At 38.4% G+C, this 12,594-nt stretch overlaps 1 protein-coding gene across 2 annotated transcripts in view; it reads left to right on the top strand.

Moving 5' to 3' along the window:
- The first annotated feature begins 1,000 nt into the window (after positions 1–1,000).
- MRPS28 (mitochondrial ribosomal protein S28) overlaps positions 1,001–12,594 on the top strand; it is a 235,614-nt gene continuing 224,020 nt past the window's right edge. Inside the window, exon 1 of one of the 2 annotated variants that reach the window (XR_005211730.1) lies at positions 1,001–1,472. Coding sequence is in view for 1 of the 2 variants with exons in the window: in XM_037803584.1 (XP_037659512.1) it covers positions 1,263–1,472 (210 nt within the window). In the remaining variant the exon portion in view is untranslated. The remainder of the gene's footprint in view (positions 1,473–12,594) is intronic. The other variant, XM_037803584.1, reaches the window with a different exon arrangement.

Below are 12,594 nucleotides of genomic sequence, written 5' to 3'. Positions count from 1 at the left end.
ACAATGTACAAGGGTTCCAATTTCTCTGCAACCTCCCCAACACTTGCATTTTTCTGTTTTTAAAGTAATAGACATCCTAGTGAGTATGATTTATCTTAAGCCCCTTATTGAATGTGTAAATATTATCCTTCAGTTGGCTAGTAACAATAAATCTTATGTGAAACACACAATTATATATCATTCCAAGGTCAGTATATTTCCAGTGTTCTATATACTAATTTTGCAATTAACTTGAGAGCAAGAAAAAGATTTTAGATCCACAGAAGAGCATTATTAAAAAGGGGGCTGCAGTCATTAGTAAAAATTCCTTCTAAAGTACTTGCAAATGAATCAGAAAGGTGCCTGCCACCTCCCTGCAAAGTTACCAACAGCAGATTAGTATCATAAAACTGCCGATAGAGAGTAAAAGATGGATGGATAACTTAATCTGAAAACATTTTCCCAATTGAAGAGGGTGGGCAACTTCTGGGAAATAACACTGGGGGGAAAACGGGAGAAAATCAAGATTGAGGCTAGGGATCTATCTTAATTCCCTCAAAGGAGGGATTGTAGTTCCCTAACGGTGACCAAAAAAAAAAAAAAAATCCCCAAAAGTTACTGTTTTTTGCTTCGTCAGAGGACCGACTGCAGATGAGAAGGAAAACTTGGACCCAGGCTGTCACAAATATTTATTGAGTCTTTCTATGTGCCAGGCGTTGGGGGATTTCAACGGCAAATTTCCTGCCCTCGTGGAGTTTACAAAGGTCGGGAGAGAAGAAGCTACACAAAATTGTTTCAAATCATCTCTATGGCATACCAGTAAGTGCTAAATGTTTTAGGGAAAACAAAGAGGGCAGGATAATGAGTGTATGTTTGCGGTTCCTATTCTAAATAGGATGATTAATGAGATCCTTATATTTAAGAAAACACTGGGAAAGCATGAGGGTGCGAGCCATGGGGCCTTCCCGGGAGCAAACCCAGGCGGAGGGAACAGCAAGTGTCTTATTACCGGAGTTTACGGCAGGACAAAAGATGCCCAGGAAGGCTGAGAAAAAAAGCGCTATCCACATAAAACCCAGCGGTTCACTGCCAATAGGGCATTCCCCACCACTGATTTAGCCCAGTAAGAAGCCTTCGGTTTCTCCGGTGCCACACTCCGCATAAGCTAGACCACGCCCGAGCCTTATCAGAGCTTTGCGGCGAGTGGGCGGACTTATTCGTGGCTCCGCCCCGTGACCTGCGCGCTTGCGGGAGGGTCACAGGTCAGAGGTTGTGGAGCCGTCATGGCAGCGCTGTGTTGGGCCCGCGCTGTGGCTGCCGAGAGCTGTTTCCTGCGAGTGTTTCTCTTCTCCCGGCCGTGTCGAGCCACAGGCACTGAGAGTAGCTCCGGGAGCGGGAGTTCAGATGCCGCACAGCCCCGGACGCAACCAGGTGGCTTCGCGAGCGCACTGGAGAGACACTCGGAACTGCAGCGGCAGGCGGAGCTCAACCGGGTGAGAGTCGCGGGAGCGACGCCAGTGACGCGGCGGGCGGGGCCAGGCGTAAGGAATGGGGCCGGGGGCCGGGGGTGTGGTCGCTTAGTTCCGAGCACGAGGTTGGGGTTTTTCTTCCGTTTTTCGTACTTTTGCACGGCATTTCTGTGGTGGGTTGGCACTGTTCGTATTCCTGTGCGCGAGTTTTCCTGGGGCAGGTGCTCAAGGCAGGAGGGAAACCAGCAGGGGCGCTGCCGGGAAAGCTGTCTGGGGCAACTCTTGGAACGCATAGGAGTCCTAACCCGCAGGGGTAATTGGACTCACACTCGAGAGGTAGGACTCTGCTGTTTTTTATACTATGGCTCAAATGTGGAGCTTGGTGTCTGGCATGGAAGGCGCTCTATAAATATGTGTTAATTCAGTTGGTGGATGAATGAAAAAGTTACCTAATGTCTCTGTGAACTTGGACAAGTGATTTGATCCCTCAGTGCTTCACTTTCCTTTTCTATAAAATGCCTTAAAAAAAAGCATAATTTCTATTTGTCGTGGCCAATGGATGAAATTTACTGTAAAATACAATAAAATACTAGATAAATGAAATGCAAAGGTAGACATAAAAATACAAGCCTGAATTTTTTATTATTGGATTTAGAAGACATAAAATTGGATGCCTGGCAATGTTAAATTATGTAAAAGTTTATAAGCTCTCTAAAGTTCTGATAATCTCCTTCCGGGCCAGTACCAAACAGTTTACAGACCTGTCTAGTCTAGTTTAGACTAGAATTGTTTTAGAAAACTGCCTGGAACATAGTAATCATTAGTAGTTGTAGTTATTATCAAAGTTTTCCTAAGATCTGCGGATTAGGAAAAGCTGAGTGTATTAGTTTTCTGTTTACTGCAGTAACAAATTACCACAAATTTATGGCTTAAAACATCATAAACTTATTACTTTACAGTTCTGATGCAGGTCTTGCTGAATTTAAATCAAGATGTTTACAGGGCTGCATTTCCTTCTGTAAGCTTTGGGTAGGATAGGTTTCCTTGCCATTTCTAGCTTTTAGAGGCCTCCTGCATTCCTTGGCTCCCTGCCCTCTTTCTCCATCTTCAAAGCCAGCAATCTCTGGTTGAGTCCTCATATTGTATCACTCTAACCTCTCTTCTGCTTCCTTCTTCCACTTTTTCTTTCTTTTTTTAAGCAGATATAGTCACACACCATACAACCCATGCAAAGTATACAATCAGCGGTTCACGGTATAATCAAATAGTTAATGTATTCATTGCCGCAATCAATTTTGGACCATATTCATTACTCCAAAAAAAACACCCCATATCCCTTATCCCCCTTATTATTGACCTTTAGCATTGGCATGGTACAATTGTTGCTGTTGATGAAAGAATATTTATTAAAATATTACTATTAACTATACTCCATAGTTTGCATTAGGTGCATTTTCCCCCTACACCACTCTATTATTAACCCCTTCTAATAGTGACATACATTTGTTCTAGTTAATGCAAGAACATTTTTATATTTGTACTATTAATTGCAGTCGTCATTCACCACATGGTTCACTGTGTTATACAGTCCCATGTTTTATCCTCTAGCTTTCCTTCTAGTCTCATACACAGCCCTAAACTTCCCCTTTCAACCACAATCACACGCATAATTCAGTGTTGTTAATTACACTCACAATAATGTGCTACCATCACCTCCATCCATTTCCAAACATTTAAATTCAACCTAGTTAAAAATTCTTCACATATTACACATCTGCTCCCCATTTTCTGTACTCATTCTATCTCCTGGTAACCTATATTCTAGATTTTAACTTTATGAGTTTATTATAATTAGTTCATATTAGTAAGATCATGCAATATTTGTTCTTTTGTGTCAGACGTATTTCACGCAGCATAATGTCCTCAAGGTTCATCCATGCTTCAGGGCTTCATTTCTTCCTACTGCTAAATAATATTCCATCATATGTATATACCACATTTTGTTTATCCATTCATTGGTTGATGGACACTTGGGTTGTTTCCATCTTTTGGCAGTTGTGAATAATGCCACTGTGAACATTGGTGTGCAAATGTCTGTTGGTGTCCCTGCTTTCAGTTCTTTTAAGTATATATCTAGTATTGGGTTTGCTGGATCATATGGCAGTTCTATGCTTAGCTTCTAAGGAACCGCTGAACTGTCTTCCACAGTGGCTATACCATTTTACATTCCCACCAACAGTGAATAAGTGTTCCTGTTTCTCCACATCCTCTCCAACACTTGTAATTTTCTGTTTAATAGTGGCCCTTCTAGTAGATGTGAAATGTTACCTCATTGTGGTTTTGATTTGCATTTCCCTGATCCTTATTCCTCTTTTAAGGACCCTTGTGATTACATTGGGTCCACTGATGATCTCCCTATTTTGAGGCCAACTGATTAGCAACCTTAACTCCATGTGCAATTTAGTTCCTCTTTATTATGTGTCTGGCTGTGAACCCTCAGAATAGCTTCTAACAAGGTTCAGTGGGCACTTAAGACTGAAAAATGAAACAGGCCACTGCATATAGCAAAATAGTAACAGTTTATTAGGGAGGGAACTTACAGACTGGGAAGTTGGTCCCAGCCGGCTGCAGGATGTTCGGAGTAGCGTTCTGTGCCACCCAGCAGGTTATAAGAGGTTATAAAGGGCGAGAGCAAGGAAGACACAGAGCCATGCAGGAATTGAAAATCGTAAACATTTTTCTTTGAAGTTACTGATTCTTAGCAGGAGTGGTTCTAGTACAGATAGCTGTCATGCTTAGGAATGTGCATGTACATTTTAAGATGCACTTACAGAATTTTTGTTTGTTTATTTTGTCTTATCTAGGAATTTATGGCTGCTTTAGTTTGTGGCCTCACCCTATGGAAGGTAACATGTTTGCATATCCAGGGATAGAACACAGTTATCTTTGGGGAGGCCATTATTCTGCCTAACGCATCCAGAGAAGCGATAAAATCCTAACAGAATAGGTATGACTGATCTGTGTAAGGGAAATAAGGAAACCTTGGTGCACTCTGCCTCTCACTCAGCTGTGTGATCCTAGACTTCTTATAGTGAAATGAGACTAATATTATACCCTTTGGTGGAGGGATTTGAGGATTGATAAAATGTAAGAAATATATAAAAATGTCAGTGCCCTTCTTCCAGGTATTAGTGTAGAGAGGTAAGGAATTCCTGTTTCTTTATTTCCCCCTTCCCCATACACACTGCATCAAAGCACCTTCAGAAGCCCCCAGAAATTAATTCTGAATTACTGAAATAACTGGAAAGAATGAAATAGCGTAAATATTTGAAACTCAAAAATCTCATACTTGAGGTTTTGTATAGTAAGCGATAAATACATGTTTTGTTGAATGAAAGAAACAACCAAGGCATTTGAGAGTGACCAGAATTTTTGTTTGCTGTCCTTCCCTTTCCTTTCCAGGATAGTTCCCATGGGGCTCCTCAGTTTTTCCAGGAGGGGGCTGGGGTGTTTCCCGGCAGTCTCAGCATTATCTATTAGATTAGCTCATTCCAGCTCAGGCTGAATTGTCTTTCCCTGGGTAACCTAACAGTTTAGAGAACAGTTATTCTAGTAGATAGAGGTTAAATGCGTTTGGTTGTGATGTTTGATTCATTTATTTCTTGTTCACAATTCTTCAACATTCTGGTTTAATGGAAAGAAAATTCCCTGAGGAGGAAAGGTAATAGTAGCCAGGTTGTAGTTTCAGTCCCAGTAGTTCTTAGCTTTGGAGCATTGCAAGTCATGGGGACCCATCTACTGATTCTTAATTGATATCGCTCACTCCAATTGCTCCCTGGTTGAAGTCATTCTACCCACAGTGGACAGTTATCTGCCTAAAGTTGAGCTCTATAATCAGACTTAGTGAGGTGATCTTTTGCTTTCTTGGATCTCTTGTAAACCTTAATTCATACTGCCTACAAAATTAAGTACACATTAGAAATATGCTACCTTTCAGGACACAGTTTAGTGCAGAGGTTTAAAGCTTAGCCTCAGTTTCAGGATGCTGGGATGCAGGTACCAATTCTGCCATTTTACTAGCTGAGTGACTTTGGGCAAGTTACTTAGCCTATCTGAGTTTGTTTTCTGTCTGTGTTGGCCAGAAGGAAAGACACCTAAAGAGATGTCAACCCACTCCAATACAGGTGCTGGGGTTGCCAGCAAAAGCACCAGTCATACAGACTCTGGTGGAACGATGTTTTATTCATACAGAGAAGAGACAGAGCAAGGTCAGCTTCACTAGAGGGCATTGGTTCCCCATAGCCAGCAGTTCTCAATCCACAGCCTAGGCAGAGCGATATTCTGTGCACAGCACCCCTCTCTTGTGTTTATGTGCTGTAGAGGAGGAACCCCAGCCCTCCGCACAAGGGACAGAGATACCTATACCACTGGGGTGTAAGCTGGATTTGTTAAACATGCCCACCAGGGTCAGACTGTCTCCAGTGAATCTTTGCATTCATTCAGTACCTGCAGTCCCCTTATCTACTAGGGGATTGTGTTTTGTCCCTCCAGGCTGACACACCTGGTCCTGAGCACAGGAGGTGTTTATTGGTCCCAGGGAAAGGCAGCAGGCCACACTAGGACTGTTCCCTACAACGTTTTCTATCTGAGGTTAATGGGAAGTTTACATGAAATAATACATTTGAAATGTTCTCAGTACAGTGACTGGCACATAATAAGCTTTAACTCGGTGCATTTTTAGCTTTTATGTGGGCCCAACTATTTCTCCTCCAGCCTCCTGCCTTCTGAAGAATAGTTTTACTGGCATGGTTCCAGGATTGCATAATTCTTTGAATAAAATACCACTGTTTCCTTAAATAATTAATAATAATTAAACTCCAATTAAAAAAACCCATGCACATGCCATTCCGTTTAATAACAAATTTAAGGACACATAATCACTAGTGTGTTAACCTGTGCTGCCAGAGTAACATGTATGTGTACTTTAGAATAAAGCTTTTCCTGACTTCTTTCCTCCACTAGAATGTAAGTCTCAGGAGTGCAAAGACCTTGTCTTGTTCTTATATCCCCAGTGTCTAGCTCAGTGCTTGATCTGTATGTAGTTGGCACTCAGTAAAAGTTTGCTAAATGGGTGAATGAATGAATAGTACATGTTTGGACTTCTGTTATGCCTGGTCTATCTTTGAATTGAGATTTGTGTGTGATTGTTCCCAGTTGTATGAATGAAACTATTATAGGCTTGAGCATATTGGTTAAATGTCCCTGTCCATAGTAATCACTGATCAAAAACATTTGTAGGAGTAATAAGAAAAGTGAAAATACCACATTAATTTTAATTTTAGTGTTCATTTGGAGTTTTTGGTGCTTTTCTGACTTAAATTTATGATGAGTAATATAAGCAGTTGTTGGGTGTTGATACTGATTCAATGCTTAGAAAAAATTTCGCTTTACTTTTGTAATTTTCTGGAAATATTTAATTGACGAGTATCCTGAGATTATAAAATCTCATAGCTACTTACTATGTGATTGGGATTTTTGAAAAAAGAAAGTTTATAAATGTATAAAATTAGTATTTGCTTGCTTCAAAAAGAAAATGTAAATAACACTGTGGTTATTTTGTGAAATGTAAAAGCTCCCTTTCCCTTTTCATCACTGTGATGGTTGGGTTCATGTGTCAACTTGGCTAGGTGGCCTAGCTGTCTGGTCAAGCGGGCACTGGCCTGACGATTGCTGTGAGGCTATTTGAGGCTGGTTAAAAACCAACGGGCTGGTTTGTCAGATCATCGTCAATTGACTGCAGCTGACTGATGACTCATCAAGGGGCGTGCTTCCACAGTGAGAGAATGCAATTGGCTGGATTTGGTCCGGGTGATCAGTTGGAGGCTTATAAGCCGGACGGTTAGAGAACCTTCACTTCTTCTTCAGCTGCTCAGTGAAGCTTTTCCTGGGGAGCTCGTCGAAGTTGCCAGTTCGTTTCCTGAGGAGTTCGTCAAAGTTGTCGGTTCGTTTCCTGAGGAGTTCTTCAAAGTTGCCGGTTCGTTTCCTGAGGAGTTCGTCAAAGTTGTGGGTTCGTTTCCCGAGGAGTTCGTCGGACGTCTTCCTTGGAGCTGACAGCTTGTTGACGGCTCTGCAGAATTTGGACTCGTGCGCTCCCGCAGTTGCGTGAGTCACTTTTACAATTTGATAATAAGAGACATCTCTCATTGATTCTGTTTCCAAGGAGAACCCTAACTAATACAATCACTTTCCTAAGACTCACAATTTTTTTTGATGCATACCTCCAGAGATTTTATAAATATATTATATATATATAATTAGCTCATATATATGCAAAACATTGATATATATTGTTAAACACTCTCAAAACACAAATTGGATCATACTACAAATAGTTTTTTTAATTCATTTTTATTGAGGTATATTCACATATCATGCAGTCATACAAAACGTACATTCAGTTGTTCACAGTACTGTTATATAGTTGTGCATTCATCACCAAAATTCATTTTTGAACATTTTCATTACCACACACACAAAAATAAAAAGAATAAAAATTAAAGTGAAAAAGAACAATTAAAGTAAAAAACAGAGTGCCTTTTTTTTTTTTTGCCCCCATTTTTCTACTCATCCATCCATACACTGGGCAAAGGAGAGTGTGGTCCATGTGGCTTTCTCAATCACATACAAAAACAGTTTTGAACTATGTTACTGTTTAAGTTTGTTAAGCTCTTGATTCAGTCTTGTTTTAAATCCTGGTTCTTCTACAGTTATTAGCTGTGTTCCTTAGAAAATTACTTAATATCTGTGTATCTCCTTTTCCTTTTTTTTAAAAATGAAACCCTGTGTCCGTGGACTTATTATGAGATTTTGTGAATTTATTATTTAAAGTTCTTAGCACATGAGCCCTCGATCATGGGACTTGCCTTTATGAAGCTCATTACTGCAAAGGAGAGTCTAAACTTGCATGTAATTGTGCCTAAGAGTCTCACCCTGAGTACCTCTTTGTTGCTCAGATGTGGCCCTCTCTCTGTAACTGAGCCATCTCGACAAGTGAACTCGCTGCCCTCCCCCCTACGTGGGACCCAACTCCCAGGGTTGTAAATCTTCCTGCCAATGCAGAATATGACTCCCGGGGATGAATGTGGACCCTGCATCATGGGATTGAAAACATCTTCTTGACCAAAAGGGGGATGCAAAATGAGACGAAATAGTTTCAGTGGCTGAGAGATTTGAGATGGAGTCGAGAGGTCACTCTGGTGGACATTCTTATGCACTATATAGATAACACCTCTTAGGTTTTAATGTATTGGAATAGCTAGAAGTAAATACCTGAAACTACCAAACTCCAACCCAGCAGTCTGGACTCCTGAAGACAATTATATAATAATGTAGATTACAAGGGGTGACAGTGTGATTGTGAAGACCTTGTGGATCACACCTCCTTTATCTAGTGTATGGATGAGTAGAAAAATGGGGATAAAAACTAAAGGACAAATGGGGTGGGATGGGGGGATGATTTGGGTGTTCTTTTTTCACTTTTATTTTTTATTCTTGTTCTGGTTCTTTCTGATGTAAGGAAAATGTTCAGAGATAGATTGTGGTGATGAACGCATAACTATGTTATCATACTGTGGACAGTGGATTGTATACCATGGATGATTATATGGTGTGTGAATGTATTTCAGTAAAACTGAATTTAATAAAAAAAAAAAAAGTTCTTAGCACAAGTGGATGACAATAAGCACTCAGCATATATTAATTGCTGCTGCCGGCTGTTGAAAATGGCTATTTTCACTTAGTGTAAAAATACCATTTTGTTACATAATGATATATCTCATTAAAAAAATATTCACTTGGTATTCCATAGATGTAGTGTAATCTGTTTATATGGAGCTCATTAGTGAGCATTTAAGCTGTTATGCTACTGTAAACATTTACATATCTTCCCATACTTATGGGAGTATATTTATAGGCTATATGCTGGGTCAGAGCATATACACAATTTGAGTTTTGACAGATATAGTCTCTTTGTAATACACTTCCACTTACAGTGCATGACAATGCTTGTTTCCTCACACCTGTATCAACATGGCTTATTATAGTCAGAATTTCTTTATATTGAGTTACTAAAACAAAATATTGAAATTGGAACTGGTGGTGTTATCCTTCATCCTTGATTTCAAAATTTTGATTTTATCAAAACAACTGCATGTTCACATTTTTGACTTCATAAAATAAGTAAATGCTATCAGTTTGAACTCAGTTTGCTGCTCTGTAATCAAATCATTTTTTAACCTTCCCTCATTTCCCTGGAATTAGCTTCCCTGATTGCAAATTCCATTGTAAAGATCACCTCCTCTGTTAGGCCTTTAGGATCTCACCAATCAAATGAAAACTCCTTTTGAATATTCTGGGGCTTTGTTTTATACTCACTTCTTAAGTGTTATTAAAGTCACTTGTGAATTTTGTTTTATCCTGCTTTCTAGATTGTAGGTCCTGGAGATCAGGATTTTTTTTTTTTTTTTTTTTTTTTTTTACTTCATCCTTTTTATCACTTGCCTAATACCTTGCACATAAATAAGGATTGAATATATGTTTATTTGAATTGGAATTAAATTTATAGAGATTGATGGGTTGAATAATTATAAATGAAAAATAACATCTCAATTGACCTATGATTATATTTTAAAAATATTTATATATGGTGATGAAAGCTCAAGTTGTACCATCTGATTTAGTTCTTATTGTCTTTAAAGTGCATTCTTATGTATCTATCTGTGCACCTCAGATATAAGTGATAGTACGAGCCAAGCACACTATTCTTAAAAAAACATTTCCCCTTTAGGCAGGAATTTAAGCAAGGCAGTTCATATTGAATTCCTTTCCTAAAATTTCACTGAGCTTAGAAGTTAAATGGAACTCAAATTTGAATGACCTGTTACTCCATTGTTCTGTTTGGAGTTGATGGGTTCCATTCCCATCCCATGCTCCTGTATCCACTTCTTTTTTCCCTTGGTTCATTACTTTTAATACTGTTTATTCATCTATTTCTTCAACTTGTTTTTGTTATTGTTTTTGTTTTGTTTTTGAGGGCAGGAACTAAGCCCTATTCAACTTTATAACCAACATAGTAAGCACATATTTATGTGTAGTGGACCTGGTAAATGTTTGGTAAATACATATTTTTAAAGTCAGATACCTTTTTCCCTCAGGTTTTTTGTTTGTTTTTTTTTTTAATTTTAAAGCCTTAGCTAATAGAGATTTTGTAGGATCAGAAGCAGCTGTAACATACGGCAAGAGACTCCATTTCATAGCCACAGGGGGGCAGTACTTGAGCAAAGAATTGGTTTTTCTGATTTATGGCTACTGCTGTTCCTTAACAGTAGATGGTGGTATATCACTTTTCAGCACATTGAAAAAATGATTTGCAGAGTTTTTTTTTTTTTTTTTTTTTGGCAGACAGTTTATTGAAAATGAATAAAGTGAGATTGTCAATTATGAGAAAACAAATAAAAGTATTTGTTGCTAAGGATAAAATTTGAGATTTTAAGTGGGAATTGGAATTCTAAAAATCTTGTGTCCATGTATATGAGCTTTAAAGAGTTCTTACGACATCAGTGGTGATATGAAAGGATGTGATTTTTGATATTGATAAAATGGGTCAACATTTGGGAGACTGGCATAATTCAGTAAATCATTATTTTCTAAATGAACAGTGTCTGATGTTACAAAATCTTGAATGGGTAAAAGATCCATTCAAAGTGCAAGACAGATCAATGGATTTTAAGGTAAGAATATGCAAAGTTCATTGATATGGTTTCATATCACTCAACTAACATTTAAGAAACTACTACTTGTCAAGTTTTAATGTAGTGTAAAAGAATCGCACTCCTGGCAAAAGCAGCTTGAGACAGTGAAAGCAGTCTAAGAAACAATTGAGTCAGGGGCCAGGGGCAAAGGTACAAATGTTTTAATTCTTGCAGTGGAGCACCTCAGAGAGGAAGAAGTTCTGTTTCCTAGAGAGAAGATGGGGCATTCAAATTCCTGTAAACAGAGGAACTCCTAAGGCCCCTAGCAAGCACAAGCCCAGGACAAGCCAGACTCAGAAGAGACAGGGAGGATCCTGTATTTTTCATTTGCCTTGGGCCTACCATCTTGACAGGAGAGCTGAACTCTGAAGGAGAGCACCAGCCAACACCAAGTCGATTGATTTGCAGAGTTTTTGAGGCTACACAGAACATCATTATTTAAGATGGAGAATAACAACATTTTTTATTACTTGAGTTTATGTAGCATATTGATGTTACAAGGCAGTTTATAGTTTTACCTTATTTTAACAATACAGTATAGATAGATTTCATGCAAATATATAAAAAATAATGTCTTTATCACTTTTACTTGGATATTTCTTATTGAAATTTTTATTTCAAAATACTGGAATATTCCAGAAGATACACTATTTAAACCAGATATTTAGTCCTTTCACAATACTGGGAAAATCCAAAACATAGATTATTTAAAGCTTTTGTTATATAAGGGGAATGTTTCTTATATTTTTGGGATAAGTTTGAAGTTCACTAAATTCATGTAATAGTAAAATGATATAGCTTTATTTAATCGTTTGTTTTCTCACCAGTTTTTTATTGACAACTTTAAAAATTACACCAGTGTTTTAAAAACTATCTAATATGTAAAGAAATTTTGAAAAAATGTTTCCGGTTTCAGTCATGGTGCCAGCTGGTTTTTACCTTATTGAATTCGAGCAGTTATCTCTGAGTTAAGTTAGTACTAAAAATCCTAAATATTTAGTTAAGCAGTGGAGTCTAGCATTTTCAAAGCATGTTTAGAGGAAATGCCCAGTTAATATAAAAACAATGACAGAGTGAATTTAGGTAGATATACTTCTCTAGGGGAAGTAAATTTTTATCTACACTTATGTTAGGGTTATAAATGGAACTATCCATTGCCTAAAAGAAATACGATATATTCTGTACATATTTTGTTTTGTGGGTTGTTGTATGCTCTGATCAGACTTCCTAGGTCAACATTAGCTTTCACTGTTTGTAGATCTTTCTTAACTCTCACTTTGCCCAGAAATCTCTCTTCCTTCTCTTACTGTGTTTTTGTTTTTTTTCCCTTTTAAAAG

The sequence above is a fragment of the Choloepus didactylus genome, chromosome 14, assembly GCF_015220235.1.
Source record: "Choloepus didactylus isolate mChoDid1 chromosome 14, mChoDid1.pri, whole genome shotgun sequence".
Lineage (NCBI taxonomy): Eukaryota > Metazoa > Chordata > Mammalia > Pilosa > Megalonychidae > Choloepus > Choloepus didactylus.
Note: the sequence above shows the minus strand (reverse complement) of the source record. Positions and strands in the feature narration are given on the sequence as shown.